This window comes from Petromyzon marinus, chromosome 29, assembly GCF_048934315.1.
Source record: "Petromyzon marinus isolate PM22_M1 ecotype Great Lakes invasive population chromosome 29, UKy_Petmar_22M1.pri1.0, whole genome shotgun sequence".
In the NCBI taxonomy this organism is placed as follows: domain Eukaryota; kingdom Metazoa; phylum Chordata; class Hyperoartia; order Petromyzontiformes; family Petromyzontidae; genus Petromyzon; species Petromyzon marinus.
Window position 1 is genome coordinate 7977589 of NC_133695.1, and position 20448 is coordinate 7998036.

Sequence of the window (20448 nt, forward strand, 5' to 3'; positions counted from 1 at the left end):
TTTTATGTCTACGTACAAGCAACTTCCGAGTTCTGTTCCCATAACTGGTGCAGTAAACTCAACATCTTCATTAATAACCCTGCTTTAAACGAAACTATGGATCTATTATATATTTTATTATTTTTTTGGTTATTTGTGTTTTTGCACCACTGTCAACGCAGTTTCCACAAATAATGTGCTTAGTCTTCTTTGGTTCTTTCGGTAAAGTCACGTAGAATGAGAATAATAAAATAATAAAATAACAATAAAATTCTCACGACGTTTCGGCCACACTTTCTTTTATTAATTTATTATTCTCATTCTACGTGACTTTACCGAAAGAACCAAAGAAGATGAATCCTTGCAGTCACGAAAGCTTTAAATCGAAATGTCCTTAGTCTTGAGTTAATGTGCGGTCTCAAGTCTTCTCCGTAGAGAGGGGGACTCGGCTGGTGTCCACTGAATGGCTCGTGGGAAGAGGCTTGTGGTGACATCTGGGGGATGGTGGCTACATTTCGGCACCCGCGCCGATCTCACGACAGATCTTGAGACTCAGTGATGTGGATGTCAAACTAAGAGTTTAAAGCCTCTCTTTAAGTCGGACCAATTGTGGGAGAAGGGGGTGGGGCTTTCCCATCATGGGGATGTCCGACAATCTACAAATCAATAACACGAGTTTATGACGTGTGAGTGGCGTCCATGGTCTCATAGTTTGTGCCGTAGTTTTACGAATTCCCCACAGCAGGTGCGTTTCTTCGGGCGGCGTTGTAAGGGAGGAGCAGCCAAGAGAGGCGCTACTTTGTAACGACAGACGATGCAACTGGTGACACAACACATGGATGCACGCTTTATTGAATTGTACTCATAAACATCTGATGGTCATGTCCCTCTACGCGTTCGTTACATTTCTAGTTTCAAAATCAACAGCCATGCCTCTGTAAAAGCAGTGAGGGCAGTAAACGCCTGTACCCTGGTGGTGATGCTGTTCATTGACATCGCGTTGAAACACTCGGACCTCAGGCCGGCATAGGACCCATCTTCCTTAGCCTTCCCCATAGTATTCCGTCTCACCATGTCTCCTGCCCTCTGGGTTTCTCTCCGTGTCTCTATATCTCTCCTTGTCTGTCTCGAGGACCCCTCCACTCCCCACCTGCGCAGAGCTCCACTTAATGTCACGTGGGAGGCTGCGGTGGCCTCAGCCGAGTCTGACTCATGTTGGATTAGAGATGTGAAGAGGATGGGTTACTTTCTGGGTGGAGGCCAACTCCCTTGACCCTCAAGGCCGAGATAACCCTGACCTAACCCTAGAGGCAGGCTCCACCTCTTGCTGGATGCACAGAATCCTCATGCCGGGAGTGCCACCGGGTGTGAGGCAGTGGGGACGCTGGCTATGGGGATCTCTTGCGAGGGTCGCTCTTGTCAGGGCTACGTTTAACTCTTCAGGCTTCACGGGGTCGCTGCGTGACCTCGGCCTCCGGGTGAGCCGGTCATCTACGAGATGCGGGTGAATGAGGCACTCGTGGCTGCGGCTTCTGTCATCCCAAGCAAGTTACTGCACCTCGCGCAGAGAGGAGGAACTCCACCACGTGCACACGCAGCACGATGCGTACACACGGAGTGCACACAGGGCACGTGGCACGAGTGGGCGATCTGGAAAAGGGAAGTCGATAAACGGAAGTTTGCAACGAATTTCCCAGCTTCTCAACCCACGCTCCCCCACGCCGTTCCTCCCGCGCCCCGCGTCTCCACTGAGCCCAGGAGTGGTCCTGATCTCTCCGGGACACAGCATCAGCTCGTCCAGAACCTGCACCTGCTCCAAGACAACGCCATCGAGGATTATCACCCTCTCAAAAGCCATCCTTCACAACCATCTCCTCCATAAGTACGTGATCTACCGCCACATCGAATACAATATTTACATCCAGCATTCAGGGAAGGTATTTAAAGTGCATGTATATAGCGAGTGCGTGTGTAGTGTGTAATGAGCTTGTCTGGCTGTTAAGGCTGAGCTTGTTTGTGTTGCAGGGAGGATGGAAGTGTTCCAGACCAGCGTCCTGTTGTGTCTTGTCGGCGGAAGCCTCCATCTGCACGGTGACTCCTCACTGATCTCTTTTACTCACACACTCCCCATCTCTCAAGATACCTCTCTCCATCTCTTCACATCTTCACACAACCCTCACTCTTCTCCCCCTCATTCTCTCCATCGCTTCCCCATCGCTGTTCTCACCGTGACGTGGTAAGACTCCTCCGCCTCCCGTGAATGAGGAGTCGTCCTGCTGCGACCCCTACGCCCCCAGTCCTCTTCTCTCAACACGCAGCCACCTCACGAGGGCATCCCTCACTCGCTCGGAGGCATTTCATCGCTACTCGTGTCCACGTGGGACATGTCTCCACTTTTCACGTGTACTGTCTGCGTGCGCGTGATCGCTGTGATGCAACTTCACGTTCTCATGTTTCCCATGTGTCTTGTGCTCTCAGAGGTTGCAGGCTATGATTTGGGGGTAAATTATCGGAATTCGGTGGTGACTGCAGTGAAGGGAAGCGACGTCGACCTCCTCTGCGAGTCCCGGTTGCTCAGCAGGCAAGAGTCCGTTGTACGAGTCAGGTGGACGAGAGATGGCACTGATGTCACAGCAGATAACCTCGTCTACAGCTCCACGTCAACAGAGGTGGCTGAGAGCTACAGAGGTCGAACCTCCCTCAGCGACGAGCACAGCCACTGGTACTGGGCTCTCAAGATCAAGAACGTCCGAGTCTCAGATGTCGCCACCTACTTCTGCACATTGGAGACGAAGAACCAGGGGTTCACTGGGACATCAGGAGTTCAGCTTCGTGTACAATGTACGACTGCAGCTGGATAATACAATAATTTTAAGGTCACATGGGCTACCTTGCTACCTGCGTCATAATTTACGTAAATTTCCTCGAATAATTGAGGCAAGCCGCTTTCATCTTCTCTGAATATTCAGGGGAAATGAGTATGGAGTGGGATTTGTCAGGTGCTTCAATGGCGTTTCATCCCCCAAGTGCCCCACGTTGTTTCGTGAACGCGACTCCGTTGTGGTCGCTGCTGCCGCGTTCCACGGCCACTGGGTTCTGCATGGCCAGACACGGTGCTGGAGATGTTCACCGCCACGTGAACGGTCTGTGCATCTCTCACAGGTACGGAGTCCAATGACGCCACTGTGAGCTACGGACCCTCGGCGGAGGTGATGGTGCAGGAAGGAGGCCGGGCGCTGCTGCCCTGCGCCTTCTGCATCCGCAGTCACTACAGCATTAAGGGCTTCTGGCTCATTGTCGATCGCTATGATGAGAAAAATACCAGAAACATCGTCTACGGCTCTATGTACGACGACAGCCTCATAGATCGGTACAAGGGGAGAGTCGAGTTGGTGGGGGCTCTGAGTTTGGGGAACTGCTCCCTGGAGATCAGAGACGCGAGGAAAGAAGACTCGAGGATATATTTCTTCCGCGCCAACATCGATCTAACTAAGTTCAGTGGCACAGCAGGAATAAAAGTTACAGGTATGGAACCATTAATGGCTCTTTTACTAACAGTTCACAAATTTAAGGGACATTACACTGGAAATGTTAAACTGAAAACCCGTGTTGTGTCTAGAGGTGATACGAGAACCCGCGGCAGTTGAACTTTGTTCTGACAATGAGAGAGCGCGCATTGATTGAGTACCCACCCCCCCGCACATACAGGAGATTGGGTCAGAATGTTTAAGCCCAATGATTTAAATTGTAACTATCCACATTGTGGATAAAAAGAGGACTTGTATTGAACCCTGTGTTTTCAAAGCAGATGCTCGGTAAAAAAAAATGTCCCCAGGTAGCCAGTCTACAAAACAAGGCGTCCTTTGCGGTTCAAATGGCAGTTACAGTCGATTATTAGAAGTCAATGAAGGCCCTTTCACAGCTAAAGTGTTATTCACAAACTCTCTTCGGACGCACGAACACCCCTCCCCCCCAGGGCACGTCTAGGTACAGAAGTAAAGGGGCCGTCCATAAATGACGTCACGCACCTAGGGGAGGGGGGGGCGTCAGACATTTGTGACGATGTGTGACGGGGGGGGGGGTGAGAAATGTGACGTCACATAAAAATGCGCAATTTTAAATAAATATAGAATTGTTATAACAACACTAATTGTTATAATAACATTCCTACAACATTAGAGTGCAGCGCCACATTAAATACGCACCACAATGACAATAGTTTAAAGCGATTTGAAGCATGTTATATGGTTTGGGGGGGGGGGCAGAGCTTTGTGACGTCATATTTGATGGGGGTCTGACTTTTTGTGACGCCGTGTGACGAGTGGGGGGGGGGTAAAAATCGTCCAAAATCGCGTGACGTCATTTATGGACGGCCCCAAACCCTCTCATCAGTCAATACTGAGAGCAGTGCACATTTACAAAGTGCACCCAAAAGGGCCGACTCTGCCAGGGCCGTTCCCACGTGACCGGGTGCAGCCCCGCCCACCGAGCTCCCCGTTGTGAAGACCACGTGGTTGAACACAGGCGTGCGCCGTGCCCTGCGTCCAGTCACCGTAGATGCCACCGCCCAGCCAGACCAGACCCCTTTAGTCTGGAGCTTGCTGACCCGCGAGGGTTTCACCTTTGTCGGCATGGTTTTCTTTTTTCTCACTCGCCAAACTCATTCAGGTGGTTAACCCAACCATCTCAGTGCGAAGGCCCAATGTAAACGTCTTGAGACACGGTGAGGTTTTTCCTTAGCTAAATAGAGGAGGTTATTATTGATGGTCCGTCCCTCTCAGTTCAGTGTGACCATTCATCAGAGAACGCTGCGACTTGCAATGTATACCCCCTCACAACCATCATGGTTCTTGTTGTATAAATCTTTTGTTTCAGTCGTTGGCAGGTCATTCACTCCCAACACTGAGGGAAGCAAGAGAATCAGGGAGAAGGTGGGGACACGAGCCACTCTCAAGTGCACAACCACGAAATTGCAGCAAGCGGACAACGTTAAGTGGTGGAAGTACAGATCAGATGGTCGGTACGAGAGGTTGCCTCAAACGAGCCGCGACCTGATCTTGGAAGCTGTGGCCGTGAAAGACGTGGGCTGGTACGAATGCGAAGCGTGGAGCTCCTCAGCAAACAGCAAAAGTTCATGGACGGAGCTGCAAGTTTTCTGTAAGTGATCACTCCCGAGCGTGGTGATACATGGCATTGAAGTTACTCTGTCCACAGCCTATGCACTCTGTCACCAGCTAACAAACAGGGCGTATCCAATTAGCCTGACCCTAGACTTGGGTTGAAAGTTCCCTGTGGTTCATGGAACCTGTGCAGGACTCAGGGGTGAGGCCACTGTTCAGAGTGGGTGGCGGTGCTCATTAATTGCAGACGCTGAGGACGCTTGTGAGCACTGTGGTTCTTCATGTGTGGTAAGTGTTACATTTGATGAAACCGATGATCGTTTTACGAGTGTTCGCTTACCGAGTTATTTTCGCAGAAATAATTTTGCTCATTGAGCGAGAAACGCCCATACTGTTTGTTCTGTATGGTTACTGTGTGGTTGCTGTGTGTGCTGTGTGGTTACTGTGTGTGCTGTGTGGTTGCTGTGTGTGCTGTGTGGTTACTGTGTGTGCTGTGTGATTACTGTGTGTGCTGTGTGATTACTGTGTGTGGTGGGTGATTACTGTGCGTGCTGTGTGATTACTGTGTGTGCTGTGTGGTTACTGTGTGTGCTGTGTGGTTACTGTGTGTGCCGTGTGGTTACTGTGTGTGCCGTGTGGTTACTGTGTGTGCGGCAATGTGAGGTGCAGTTGGTGTGTTTAGCAATCATATGTTTTTACATGCTGGCATTTCAGTAAAATTTGGGATGATCTCTATTTATATAATTAATTGATAGTGTAAAGATCCTTGCTCCAAGTGTGTGTGTACGACCGCCTCTGTGTGTTGTAGGTGATACTCTGCACCGTAAATTGTAGTCTACCTGTTAATGTCAACTCGTGTCAATAATCCATGACCATTGGCTGCAGCCTTCCTACCGGCCGCGCCGGGGCTGCGCGCCGCCGTGCCGGCCACCCTGGGCTGCAGCGTGGACACCGTGTCGCGTATGGACTCCGTCACCATCCGCTGGTTCCTAGACGACGATGTCAAGTGGACAAACGCGACCTCCCAGAGTTCATCTAAAGACGGGACGTTCACCGTGACTAGCTGGCTCAGCTTCACCCCATCACCCGAGGACGATGGGAAGAGATGGCGCTGTGAGGCCTCGGGAGGCGACGTGGCCTCAACGATGGTCCAGGATTTTATCCTGGACGTCAAGTGTGAGTGTCCGGCAGTGATTGATGCCTGTGTTTTTAGATTGGCGTAGAGACTGTGTCACTGTGTGGTGCTACGATTATAGTATTACGAGGGGCACAGTGCTTTCTGTTTGTGCGTGATGCCCTCCTGTGACTGGAGGTCACTTAATTACTTGAGGTCATCTTCTTTGGTTCTTTCGGTAAAATCACGTAGAATGAGAATAAAATAATAAATTGATAAAATAAAATAACACAATAAAATTCTCACGACGTTTCGGCCACAACACAAGCGGCCTTCATCAGGTGAAGGGACGAGACTGTCTGGAGCACAGCGCTGGAGCGAATAAAGCCAAGCTCAGATCGCGACCTTTAAGCTGTGTGAGAAGAAACAGAGCGCCTTGACAAAGGAATTAGCATAGAATTTAGCATTGAAATAGCTGAGTGATTAGCTTGTGACTGGTCACAGAAATGGCTATGTTAAAGTAAAAGCATACACATCCACAGAGGCACCCCTTGACAAAGGAACTCTGTTTACAGGAAAGCTACCCATACAGATGCTTACTTGAAACCGGATTCCCACCACCATCCATCCCAGAAGAACTCCCTCATCAAGACTCTATACCATAGAGCCCAATGCATTTTCGACCAGGAACACATTACCAGTGAACTCAAGCACGTACACCAGGCTTTCAGGGCTAATGGTTACTCCGACTACACAATCCGCAAAGCCACCACTGCAGTCATGAAGAAGGATCCTCTTGTGGAGCCACTCAAAGCCATCACCTTACCCTACATTGCAGGGGTGACTAAAAAGATCTCCAAAATCCTGAATAGACACAAGATCCAGGTCTGATTCAACACACTACATAAAATCCGTGATCTGGTTCCATCTGTAAAATATGCTGTTCCAGACATACAGTACCCGGGCGTTTACAAACTAAAGTGCCTCTGTGGTAGTAGCTACATTGGAGAAACCAAACGACATATCTCGGACCGCATCCGCGAAGATAAAGCAGACTTGAAACACGGTAGAACGAACTGCTCTGCCGTAGCAGATCACTGTTATAATTCAGTGGGCTCACATGACATTGACTTCTCCAAGACGGAGGTTCTTTGCAAACCAACCGGCTACCATGAGATATTCCTTCATGAGGCCATTCACATATACAAGCACAGAGACAATTTCAACCGAGAAGATGGATTCTGGCTTAGTAACCATTGGAAAGATGTTTTAAACCATTTCCGTTCTTAATTAATTGTATTTTACGATGACCTTCAGACCGCAACTCTTTCGCTGGCATTGACTCTTAATACCTCTCACACCACGGTTAACGGTATAGTTTACGACATGGAGTATAACAGCGCCTCGCAGCTGTCTCTCTCCCCCTCCTCCGTTCCGACCATGGATGAACTCGTCCGTCTGAACGGTGCTCGTAGCTATCCGTGGTGCTAAAGTTGAGGGTAAGAATCCACCCATTTTTTCGCCATATAGCATTGTGATATATAACGACTTATTGTTGGTAGCTTAGCTGATTGGAGAATATATAGAGTTTATTGATAACATTGAGGTAATTTATATTTTAGTTTTTTATTGGTTTACTATATAGTATTCATTATAGAGTGTAGTGTATACCCAGTTACTGTTAATAGCTCAGATGTGTAGGCTTTGACTTTAACATAGCAATTTCTGTGACCAGTCACAAGCTAATCACTCAGTTATTTCAATGCTAAATTCTCCTGTTTGATTTGCACTAGGTGCCTCTGTAGATGTGTAGGCTTTGACTTTAACATAGCCATTTCTGTGACCAGTCACAAGCTAATCACTCAGTTATTTCAATGCTAAATTCTCCTGTTTGATTTGCACTAGGTGCCTCTGTAGATGTGTAGGCTTTGACTTTAACATAGCCATTTCTGTGACCAGTCACAAGCTAATCACTCAGTTATTTCAATGCTAAATTCTCCTAGTTATTTCAATGCTAAATTCTCCTGTTTGATTTGTACTAGGTGCCTCTGTGAATGTGTATGCTTTGACTTTAACATAGCCATTTCTGCGACCAGTCACAAGCTAATCACTCAGCTATTTCAATGCTAAATTCTATGCTAATTCCTTTGTCAAGGGGTGCCTCTGTGGATGTGTATGCTTTTACTTTAACATAGCCATTTCTGTGACCAGTCACAAGCTAATCACTCAGCTATTTCAATGCTAAATTCTATGATAATTCCTTTGTCAAGGCGCTCTGTTTCTTCTCACACAGCTTAAAGGTCGCGATCTGAGCTTGGCTTTATTCGCTCCAGCGCTGTCCTCCAGACAGTCTCGTCCCTTCACCTGATGAAGGCCGCTTGTGTTGTGGCCGAAACGTCGTGAGAATTTTATTGTGTTATTTTATTTTATCAATTTATTATTTTATTCTCATTCTACGTGACTTTATCGAAAGAACCAAAGAAGATGAATCCTTGCAGTCACGAAAGCTTTAAATCGATACTTGAGGTCAGATAATACACGTGATCACAGCTGCTTCTTGTGAAGGAAACTGAACAATAGTCTTTGATCTGCACACAGGGCCAGGTGAATTGAGATGCAGACCTCCTCAGTGACAGCACAGGAGAACACTGCTGGGCGGACGGTCCTGGATGCTTGTCTGGGCTCTGTCGCTATGAACGCATCTCACACTTTGTTGACAGACGCGCCGGTGAACACGACGGTTCATTTTGCTCCTCGTCTCCCGAGAGTGGAGTCTGGTGACAACGTGACCATGACGTGCGTCGCCCACGGTAACCCGAGCCTCACGTCGTTCAGCTGGAGCAGGGTACCACCCAGCGGCCGCCAGCTCCCTCACAACCCCACAGACGGTATCTGGATCCTGATGAATGTCACGGCGGAGGACTCGGGGCGCTACCTCTGCGAGGCGTCCAACAGCGAGGGCCCCGGAACCTCCGCTCACCTCGACCTGGACGTGCAGTGTGAGTCACGGCAACAGAACCTCACCACGCAGGCACGCTCACCCAGCAGCATGGTCCTGCATCAGTGCGAGATGAATGAGCGAGCGAGCGAGTGACTGGCGGATCCCCCTCTCTTGACAGATGCACCGGTGGTGATGAACCTGTCTCAGGATGAGACGTGTGGGGGTGATGGTGACGTGTGCCTCTTCTGTGAGGTGAAGGCCAATCCTAGTGCTGCCATCACCTGGTGGGCTTGGGGCAGCGACGTACCAGAATGGACCCAGGATGGGAAGGAAACCCTGACCTGGAGCTCCGTGGCCATAAAGCAATCACAGGAGCAGAATGTGACCTGTGTGGCGGCAAACGTTGTCGGCGAGACTAAGGCCGTGTTTTACATTAAAGGTACTGATTCAGTTTTTCACTCATTCGGTGTTTCACTCATTCACAGTTTCACTCAGATTTTCGCTCATTTACGTACCTTGTAAGGCTATTGCACACAAAACGACAGCAGCAATAATAATCACGGAGAATGTGGTTTGTGTCAGGACTGGTGTCAGCATCCTGGGCCATGCACGTGGCCGCTGGTGTGGGGGTCACGCTCCTGCTGTTGCTGCTACTCTCTGCGCTCTGCTGGCGAGGACGAGGTGCTGTGTGGCACACGGCTCCCAGCACCGTTTCGCAAACGATAACCGAGAACTTCCTCGGAATGCAGTGTGCTGCGGGGCCATGGGGGCTGCTCTATAATACAGGCGTCACACGCAGGCACTGGGGATCAGACACGAGCAGTGTTACGCAGGTACTGGGAATTGGTTAAGATCTCCCTCTCCTTTACCCCAGTGGCGGCTAGCAAGCCTTTTCAGGATCCCTGCCTTTAAGTGGAGTACATCAGGATCAGGCCATGAGGCCCTTGTGCAGGCCAGTGAGCGGGGTCGCGTGCTCAACACGCTACACTGGCTAAACGTGACCTTTGACCTAAGTCTTCTGTCCTTCACAGTCGCTGCCAGGATACATTGTGGAACTGTTCTGCACCAAGCCACTTGTTGCCATGGTGATGGCCGTTAGAGACTTCCCCTAATGATATAGGGTCCATTAGATTTCTCTTCAATAACAATGCTCAACACGTGCACGCTGGTCATAGCGTCGGTGTGTCTAGTCTCGCAGTAGCTCCGCGAGGCTTTGGTGGGAGAGTGGCCCACGGTGCACTGGAGCCTCTCTGATGTCACTCGCGCTGCCTCGTGCCGCCCCAGTGCTGGCCGCCGTGATGAAGTGGAACGAGGCGGAACCGGCCACTCTCTTCCAACTCGGAGACCGCATGGGGCCCAATGGAGGAGCAATGGGGGTGCGGCCCAGGGCGGACGGATTGGCAGGAGATAGAGCCTCCTCCCAGCAGCCACTCTACTGCAACGTGCAGAGAGAGCTAGGCCCGGTGAGTGGCCACCGTCTGCTTGCCCCACATCCACGCAGTCCGTCGCCAACGTTTTCATCTTCATAGGCAGCTCAACGATGAATCTGCGATTGGCGTGGACGAGAGCACGCTGGTCTTCCCTCCCTACCAGTGTCTCTTTCTGGAAGATGTAGAATGTAGCATTTCACAATTTACAATTACACCACAGTGTGTAATTCATATAGCCTCTTAACCACAATTGCAGAAGCTGTAGAGAAAAAATGGGTTTAGAGTTGTATTATAAGGACTTGCACATAGTCCACATAGTGCCAATCTGAGAGATTAATAAGATGATGATGTGAATTTTGTGTCCATATTTTACGTTCTGTGTCCCGGTGACGGGGCCCCTGCTCTCAGCCTCACCCCCGTATACATCTCCCTGGTGGCTCAGCGGGGCCCGCAGCCCCAACCGCCAGCGCCGACTGCTTGTACAGCCTGGTGGGCATGGCCGCTCAGGCTGGTGAGAGGCCTCATGCACAACCGTGGGCACGTTTTCCCGGTCACCGAACTCCACACACCGCACAGGCAACACCCACAGTGCACACACCATGCACACAAGCGCCGGTCCTCAGGGTTAGGGGCTGAAGGCTGTAGGCTATGGCTGTGCATTTGACGTGCATGGTGATTTTCTCCACAGAGCAAACTCAGCCCGGGGCGCTTTACAGCGTAGTGAACCGCAAGCGGGCCCCGCTGGGGCCCACGTACGGGGAGGCCACCCTCTACAGCACAGTGGGCCCGACGGTGAGCCCTGTTCCAGCCCCCCGCTTCCACCTGCACCAATGGGTCCATCATACCGGTCATGCCTGGTATCCGCTGGTACAGTGCATCAATCCAGTCCATGGTTGTAAATTCGAGTGCTTCGTGTGCCTGTGCTGTGGGGTGAGCAGGGCGCCGGCGACCAGCGCGGTCCGTCCGCTACTCCCAGCGCTGGCGACGGCAGCGGCGGAGACGCGGATGAGCAGACGGAGGCGCTGGTGTACGCCAGCCTTGATTTTGGTGCGACTTCGGGTCTCCCTTGAGAGAACCGAAAATCAAAAGCTGCTTCTGCTTACTTTGTCACGATGCACGTGTCGCGGAGGTGGCATGACGCTTGATCAGGAGCCAACGAAACATAGTGGGATAACTTCAGTGAGCATGTTTGGTTAGATTCTAGAATACGTACGTAAGTATGTTGAACTTATTTCGCACCGTATGTGGCCAACAGTGCTATCAAGTCAAGTCAATGTTATGTTTGTTTGCATACGTGGTGGCTTTCGGACACAAATTTGCCACTCAAAGCGCCATCACCTTAATACTCAATCAAGGCCGTAGCCATGCAGTCAACTTTGGGGGGGACCAAATCTTCCAGGGGGTCTGGGGTCCCCCCTCCAGAAAAAAAATCTACATTTGAAAACTAATTTCCTGCCATTTCCTGCCTAATATATTCACTAACACATGGGATGGACTTTTAATTTATTTTTTACAATAATGTCTCTTAGTTTGTTGTATTACATTGCTGTTTTTACTTTTTTTACCTTTTCTTGTTTCATTGTATGTAATGGCAGAGATTAGGGATTCATAAAGTACAACCATAACCACAATCATATAAACAGAAATATATGCATTGATTTATATGAAGACAAGTCCAGATATTGTGGCCAAGGTTTAGTAAATTGTTGTTTTTATTAACATAGCATCGCAATTTTATTTTTTATTTTTATAGCAATATATTGGGGGGGACATTTTAAGCATATTTGATTATTGGGGGGGGGGGGGGTGTCCCCCCCCCCCCCAATATATTATAATTACGGCCTTGTACTCAATATAAAATTGGAAATTATAAACAATGAGAAAATATATTTACATACTCACTACAGTTGTTTCAAATATAACTGTAAAGGCAAGTTGTGGCTTAGAGTTCGTTATATGCAAATGCAAAGAGATGTGTTGTTGTTGAGTTGTGACTGTGATTGTGGTGGTGGTGGTGATGGAGCCGAGTGTGCGGATTGCAGTGGGGAGGTTGTTCCAGAGGTGCGGCGCTGCACTGAGAAATGGCTGTCCAACTCCGTAGTTTTGTGGTTGGTTGTTGTTGTTGGTGGTGGTGGTTGGAGGAGTTTATGGCCTGAGAAGCGAACCGAACTCTTGTTTTGTTTGATCTCCACGAAGGTGGAGCTTGGTTGTATGTTACTTTGTGTGTTACTTCGTACGTTAATATGATCATTTTAAAGTGTTACTGGTTGTGACACATTGGCTAAATTCCCATTTCCCCGTATCCACCAAAGTTGTCTGTCCCCTCGAGCCGCTACGCAGAAACGGCTACGTCTGTGGACGGGACCGCTTCGCCTCCTCCTCCTCCTCGTCGGACAGCTGGAGGACCACGAGGCCGATGTCAAACGAAAGCGCTTTTAAATAGTCCGAGCTCTGCCTTGTTGAAGACGGACGCCGCCGCCCTCGATAGAGATGCGCCCCCCCTCCCCCAGCGGTGTTTCTCTTCTCGTGTGCCCCCCGCCACACCGTGGCCGGGGGGTCGCGCAGAGGAAGCCGCGCGCTCACCACGAGCGCCACGAGCGTCTTAGGTTGCGTGTCGGCGGCAATTCAACACAAATGTAAACGCGCAGTTAGCGCTACCGTGAGATGACAATTCAACGTAGCGTGGTTTAAATGGACTGCTATTGTCGTGTCGTGTATAGCGTGCGGTGAAGATAAATGAACTGTTTTTTTTTAACTCGTCAGACTCGGTGCTACGGTGATGTTGCACGGTGTATTGCTGAAACTGCAGTGTGAATCAGGGTATGTTGCTAGCATTTCGTTTCTTTGCGTCATGTAAGGTATTAAGCATGCAATGTAAGGCGTTTAGTTATATGATTTTAATAAAAATGCATTTTAGTGAATGCAGTTAAGACTACGAGTACTGAAGTTGTTATTTTGTTGTTGTTGCGTGTGCCGTACTGTTATGCAATATAATCATCGTCAGATATGTTCAATCCACTGCTGTATGAAGGCCTCCTGAAGCCGTTGCCGTCCCTACGTTATGCTTAATGGTCCGCTTAGCGCCTGCACGCGAGCTCATTTCATCGTTCCGTCTCCTCCGTCCAGATGCCGACGGAGGCCTTCCATCTCTTGGCTGCCCGCTCAAAATTAAAATACTGGCACAGGAATTGCATTTAAATATATTCACGATCGTTGCGTTTGCGTCACTTGATTATTTTGCTGCTATTATTATCAAGACTCCATTCCCCCGCGCCCGTCTTCTGATCGCAGTCTCACGGCAGCGATGAGATGGATGGTGGCCATGCGCCAGCGGCGTCGGGAGCGAGCAAAGCCATCACACAGCGGTGGATTGACCATGGCTCATGGTGGCACCTGTCCCACGCTGCTCCTCCTCTGTGGGATACGCACAGAGGAAGGAGGAGGACCGCCACCTCTTCCTTCAGTAGCGTAGTTACGTGCTGCCGGTATCGCCATTCTCGTGTGGTCCACGGTCGCGACCATTGCCGGGCGGCATTCGTGAGTTCCCAGCCCTGGACGTGAGTATAAACAGTAGATTTAGAATTGGGGACCAATTGAGGCTTTAGCCAACTCGGGTCACTTTACCCGGGGCTGGTGGGGGACTCATTCATTAACCTAACATGTGTGAGTGTTAATTCACTTAGCACAGTTGAGTGCTAATTAACCGACAACATGTGCATGCTAATTAAGTTTGCACGGGTTAACGTACATTGGCGATTGTTGATTATTGTGACCAGGTGAGAGTTAATCAATGATCGTGCACGAATTTAAGTGGCAACATTTGCCGAGCCAACCCCGCGATAGAGACGATGGACGCATTGCGGAGAATGGATTTCTCGACGTTTTTTTTATTGAGACACCACTACGAACACGTGGGATTACATGCGTACGGTCTACACGTGTCGTCGGTATAAACACGGCGGTGTACACGCGCGAGATCACGCGGGAGAACGCTGCTTCATATCCAGCTCGAGGCCTCGCCCTCCGCGAAGGGGGCCACTCCCGCGGTCCCACTCACGCCTCATCGCAGGCGAAGTCGTTTTCCTGCAAGAGGGAGGGAGAAGGTGGGAGTGGTGATGGAGTTGGCGCGGGTAAAGTTCGCGAATAGAGGAGACGCTGGATCGTGGGCCTCCTCGTCGTGTTGGCGGTGGTGGTGGATGCTGCGTGTGTGAGTGGTTATGGTGCTCCTGCAAAGTGGCGTTGATGGTTGTCCAAGTGCACGTGGCCAATGCGCGTTGTAGGCGGTGTGGGAGGAGACGCACGTCGGTGGAGTACTCGTGACGTATTTTGTGGAAGACCCGCGTCTCGTTGATCACTTTGCTGGGGAAGTAGCCAAGGGGCGCCGCGTAGTCCGCGTACTGGTCATTGTACACCTAGAGTGGCAGCCACGGGGAAGGGAGAGGGGGGAAGGGAGAGGGGGGGTGAAGGGAGAGGGGGGGAGAGAGGGGGGGCAGGGCCCCTGCACGGATGAGGGCAGGGGAGGGCCCTACTCGCCTGCCCAGTACAGGATCTCAAATACACAATTAATTGGTCATTCGTATCCACATTACAATTTCTCTTGTTGTAACCTGTGATTTGGGAATGTTTTACGGTTAAAATCGTCTCTCCTGAAACGTTCATTGAGCCACTCCTTGAAATGATGTCCTGGTTTTTATATGTCTCTGCATGTACCTTACCGAAAAACACAAAAACTCCACTTCATCTCAGTGGCGCTTACACAGATGACGCAATAGTTACAAGCGAACTTACAGGCGACCCTGCTTTACATGGACCGTAAGAAATGGAAACAGCTTGGTGAGGCATTCATCCAGCAGTGCATAGAATATGATTGTTCACAATAGAGGCGCAGTCAACATGTCAAAGTGGATTTACGTTCAAACGAGAGTGCGTGGTGTCCGTCTCCTCTTTACAGCTCTCAGTAGTGGGAATTCCACATTGCTATGGCGAGAGCAAGTTGTAATACGACAGTGACTTGTCCTAATCCATAGGATAAGTCACTGTCGTATTACAACGAGCGGTGGTGGCCTTAAGTAACAGACTCGTGCGATATTGATAACATGCGCATATATTCTAGATTTGAAGCTTTCGTGACTGCAAGGATCCATACTCTTTGGTTCTATTCGGTAAAGTCACGTATGTAAAAAATAAAACAACAAAAATCACGACGTTTCGGCCACAACACAAGTAGCCTTCTTCAGGTGAAGGAACAGAACTGTCGGGACGACAGAGCATATATGTTGTGGAACATGCGTCACCAAGGAATAGGGAGAGATGCGTCTCCTGAATATGTATTTGATTTTTACAAGGATTCATGTCTGCATTAACCACAATACCTGCAGTCAAAATGCAAACAAAAAACATACTATGATAATATATGCATTGTCCTTGAAACTGATTGGTCCACACCAAGGGACGGCTTTCTTTTGAGCCTCGACCCAATTGGTGCTCGACCAGATGACGCCAAAAGGCGTACAGCTCAAAGACAATGCACTATCAAAGTAATGAGGGCTCGGGTTGAGCATCTACATCACTAGACCTCCTTTGCCAGTACCAAAATGTAATAATAGGGTTTTTCCCGTTTTCTGGCAACAAAACTGAAACCTTTTTACAAGGATTCATGTCTGCATTAACCACAATACCTGCCAGAAAAAAGGGGAAAAACCGTATTATTACATTTTGGTACTGGCAAAGGAGGTCTAATGATGTATATCATTTTCGCGGTTCTTTCGGTAAAGTCACGTAGAAGGGAAGTAATAAAATAATAAAAATAAAACAATAAAATTCTCACGATGTTTCGGCCACAACAGAACTGGAGCGCTGTCTTTCCGGCAGTTCTATTTCTTCACCTGAGGACGGCTACTTGTGTTGTGGCCAAAACGTCGTGAGAATTTTATTTTATAATGTTTTATTATTTATTATTTTATTATTTCCCTTCTACGTGACTTTACCGAAAGAACCAAGAAGATGAATCCCTAATCTCTGCAGTCACGAAAGCTTTAAATCGAAATGTATATCATTCTCAAGAGAGACAGAGACTCTCAACACCATAGCAGACGAGGTTCTTCAGTCGGGACGTGTGCAACAACATGAAAATCGACAGAGCCCTCCCGAGGGTACGGCGAATCGCGGCGACCGTCTCGGGCCCTGTGCTTTTGGGGGGGGGGGGCGGATTCGACGTCAGGGTGTCAGATGTAATAGTTGTTCCGTTTTATTTTGAATGCGTCTGGGGGCCCACACGGTGTGGTTTGCCCCTGGCCCCGCACGCCCCCCCCCCTATGGACTTCCCTTCGTATTGGGGAATTATGTCAGCTGAGTCGGTGACTCATAAAATACTTCCACATTCCACACAAGGCACACAACATCAAATGTTTACACCTCTCGCTGTAGCTGTAGCATCGTCACAACCACAGCGATAAATGAAGCCCTGATTTTTGGTATCGGAATGGTTTACGGTAACGCTACACTCGTGGGGTTGACTCGCGTGTGGGCAGTGGTGGCGCTAGGCATAAGCAAACAAAGTAAAAGCTTAGTGACCCATGCAGTTCAGGGGGAAGGGGGAAATAGGGGTATATCAAACATCTTCTCAGATGCTACTCCGAACAACCAGAACAAGCCAATTTAGTCTATAGCTTAGTCTGCATGTCCCCTCTCATAGCACCACGTATCTCTCTATGTGTCTATATTTATCTTACCTTTCAATTTACCATGAGTTTTGTCAATTCAGAGTGGGTGGGGGCAAAACAATACCTGTTGGTGGCACCCCCGATAGGCTAACGTCGCCACTGGCCGCAGGCACCCTGAATACGGTCGTCCACCGTGGTCGCAGGAAATCTATCCGGGCCCCCACTCGAGGGGTGAAGGGGGGGGGGTACTCACGCTGCCGGCCCAGTACTCGGGGGCCCCGGGCTGCGCAGGTTTGAGCTTGGAGAAGACGAACACCACCTGGCGAGCCTTGAGGTTCAGAAAGCGACAGTCCGAAGCCTCGTGGTCGGTGACCACCTCGCCCACGGAGATGGCGTCTGCGGGAGGCACGTGGTGGGGGTCATATCAGCGGGACCCCCCAAGCGTCGGGGTGCCCCCCTCTAAGGGGGGCTAGAAGTCATGTTCACGCTCCAGCTGTACCCTCGCCACCCCACCTCCTCCCACTGCTCAAAGCCGCGTGGGGCGCCCATAGCTATTTCCCTTTCATCAACTTCAAATCCACAACATTCACGACCACCGCGTGAATCAACACTCCCATCTATTACCACAACGCCATAATTAACGCTACAGCCGATCTCGTGGCCCCGCGTCTCCGACCCGCACGGTCCAGCAGCGTGGTGAAGCATGACACAAATCACCCCCATGCCTGATACGGCGTAGGTGGTGTTTCATCCACCAGCGGATTGAAACCGGGGCTCTAACAAATACCGCGTGCCCCCCCCGCCCCCCGATACTCCCGGAACTTGCATATCCAGCTCTAACCACATCCATACAATCATGGTATTTACATCCGCAGCTATAACCACATCCCTATAATCATGGTACTTACATCTGCCGCTCTAACCACATACCTATAAGCACATTACTCACCACAGCACTCACAATGGTTACATCTAAAAGTCAGTCCTCACATCCCCAGGTGTGTGTGTGTACTAACCTACCCAGGTGTGCTCGCATCTCCAGGTGTGAATACTCGCCAACTCAGGTGCACACGCATGCCCAGGTATGTGTGTACTCACAACCCCAGATGCAACGGGCTACCGCACGTAGCCCGCTGCATCACCACGGCAATCCCTCCGGCCATAGCCTCCCCCGCCACCACCGCCAGGTGCGCCAGGTGCGCCAGGTGTACTCACAGCTGCACTCGGGGTCCGCGCAGCGCTTGGAGTTGGAGAGTTTGTCGAAGGACACGGCCCCGGCCGCCAGAAGCACGACGCACAGCAGAGAGCTCCACATGGCGCGGATCCACAGAGACACTGACCTGAGCTCCGATCTCCCTCCGAGCCACAGCAGCCTGCGGGGGGGGCGTGGGGTAAAGGGGAGGGCGGCCTCTGGGAAGAATGTGGCAGGAGCGTGGCGGCGCCTCCGGGCACGGGGGCTGCCCCGGCCGCCTTGCTGTGGTGTGTATACGCGTATGGCTCTGCGTGCGTATGTGTGCGGAGCGGTGGCGCAGCGGTTAGCGCGCTAAGAACCAGAGTTCGATTCCCGCTTAACGACCTACACCAGTGACAGTTATCTGAACCGGCCCTGGGCTTCTCATAGGTTTATCGACTTGGCCTTGAACTTATGTTTAACTTCTTTCGCACCATACGTAATCCAACCCTGCTAATCGGATGTGCGGGGAAGGACAACAAGCTGAACACAAAAAGGAGTTCTAAAGAAATTAGTTTTAAATCTAGATTTAGAAGTCCACAGCTCCGGTGGGCTTTCTAATATCGTAAGGCAGAGCGTTCCAGACGACCGCAGAAGCACATCGGAAAGCGCGCGATGCGATGACCATCTTTGTTCGATGGCGAGCCAAAAAGCGTTGCGTGCATGACTGGAGTTCGCTTGATGGTTTTAAGGTGTGTGTGCGCGAGTGTGCGTTTAGACGTGCGTTCATGTCTGTACGTGTTCGTGGTGTGAGGAGTCGTGGCGCAGTTGTTAGCACGCTCGCGCGACGATCCCCGCCGCAGAGAAAACGGCATCAGTGGTGAGTGATAGCTGAACTAGGTCATGTTCCTCCCATAGTTCGACTCAGCCCGAGATGTGTACCCCGTTCGGTGCGTAAACATTACTGGGGAGACAAAGGGGGCCCGGCATGATGCTGGCCACAGCGCTCACGGCACTGTGGTCACGTGGACGAGTTGATGCTGTTGTGATGCATCGATTCGTATCGATTTTTCTCTCACGTTGAACGCAGATTCGTGTGTGCGAATCATTTAACACGACTGCAGGCTGCTGATGAGACTCAGACGGTCGAAACATGTCCAGTGTGCTTGTTCCAACAAATGCGGATGGGCAGTATTGGCACGAAAAGCCAGCAGCACGGTACTCTGTATAGGCTGGTGGACTGGAAACGTTTTATTTATAAACATGGGAAGTGAAGACCGCACTGAGTTCTGCTTAAATTTGTTCCGAGCCCTAATCTCCACAACCACGACTTTGTTTGCGGTATTGCTTCAAGCCAATAGCCACGAAGAACCGATACTTATACTCTTTGGTTTTATTCGGTAAAGTCACGTAGGTAAAAAACAAATTAAAAATAAACGAAACAATTAAAACACGACGTTTCGGCCACAACACAAATGGCCTTCTTCAGGTGAAGGCACAGAACTGTCGGGACGACAGCGCTTCAATAAACGCTGCTAAGTTTCGCAGCGTCTTTTAAGCTAGGTGGGAGGAGCAGAGCGCCTTGACAAAGGAGTTTACATATCAAACATGAGAATTTAGCATTAAAATAGCTGTGTTAAAGTGTTGACACAGTAGGGTGTTAAAGTCAGAGATTAAAGATCGGCAAGAATGTGCTGTAAGGGGGGAGTAGAAAACAGGGGAAATAGAAAAGCTTAAATGCAGGTTAAGGGGGGGAGGGGGGTGGGGGCCATGACGGGGGACCTTGGTGGGGTGCGGAGCCGAGTTAATCCTGTGTGTGTGCAATAGAAACGGAAAAATAGAAACATTAAAGATTGGCAAGACTGTGCTGTAAGGGGGGAGTAGAAAAAATGGGAAATAGAAAGTTCGGAAGGATTATGCTTTCTATACCATTACTTGAAATTGCTGTTAGAAATTAGTTTGACGTTTGGTATGATTTAAAACGTCTTTCCAGTGGCTGCTTAATTTGAAACCATCCTCTCGGTCGAAGTT

At 50.0% G+C, this 20448-nt stretch overlaps 2 protein-coding genes across 2 annotated transcripts; one reads left to right on the plus strand and one right to left on the minus strand.

Annotated features, from left to right (window-relative positions):
• Positions 1–96: 96 nt before the first annotated feature.
• On the plus strand, positions 97–13519 carry LOC116947220 (titin-like). The gene is made up of 13 exons (XM_032962724.2): positions 97–1861; positions 2005–2070; positions 2458–2820; positions 3142–3504; positions 4855–5136; positions 5985–6275; positions 8934–9212; positions 9333–9593; positions 9737–9835; positions 10439–10617; positions 10993–11095; positions 11273–11376; positions 11523–13519. The coding sequence occupies exons 2-13, from the start codon at positions 2010–2012 to the stop codon at positions 11652–11654; spliced, it is 2517 nt and encodes an 838-aa protein (XP_032818615.2). The 5' UTR covers positions 97–1861; positions 2005–2009; the 3' UTR covers positions 11655–13519.
• Positions 13520–14451: 932 nt separating this feature from the next.
• Positions 14452–19787, minus strand: LOC116947219 (otoraplin-like). Its single transcript, XM_032962723.2, has 5 exons — positions 19216–19787; positions 18462–18619; positions 17500–17642; positions 14886–14996; positions 14452–14667 (listed from the first exon to the last, which is right to left on the minus strand). Exons 1-5 carry the CDS (start codon positions 19290–19292, stop codon positions 14638–14640), a joined length of 519 nt encoding a protein of 172 aa, XP_032818614.2. The 5' UTR covers positions 19293–19787; the 3' UTR covers positions 14452–14637.
• Between the last annotated feature and the right edge of the window lie 661 nt (positions 19788–20448).

Coding starts and splice junctions, on each gene's coding strand:
- LOC116947219 (XM_032962723.2), bottom strand. CDS start 19,292: ATGCCGTTTTCTCTGCGGCGGGGATCGTCGCGCGAGCGTGCTAACAAC. Junction 18,620..19,215: donor ACTCCTCACACCACGAACAC/GTACAGACATGA, acceptor CCCCCCCCGCAG/GCTGCTGTGGCTCGGAGGGA. Junction 17,643..18,461: donor CGCGGACCCCGAGTGCAGCT/GTGAGTACACCT, acceptor TGCCTCCCGCAG/ACGCCATCTCCGTGGGCGAG.
- LOC116947220 (XM_032962724.2), top strand. CDS start 2,010: ATGGAAGTGTTCCAGACCAGCGTCCTGTTGTGTCTTGTCGGCGGAAGC. Junction 6,276..8,933: donor TTTTATCCTGGACGTCAAGT/GTGAGTGTCCGG, acceptor CTTTGTTGACAG/ACGCGCCGGTGAACACGACG. Junction 9,213..9,332: donor CCTCGACCTGGACGTGCAGT/GTGAGTCACGGC, acceptor CTCTCTTGACAG/ATGCACCGGTGGTGATGAAC.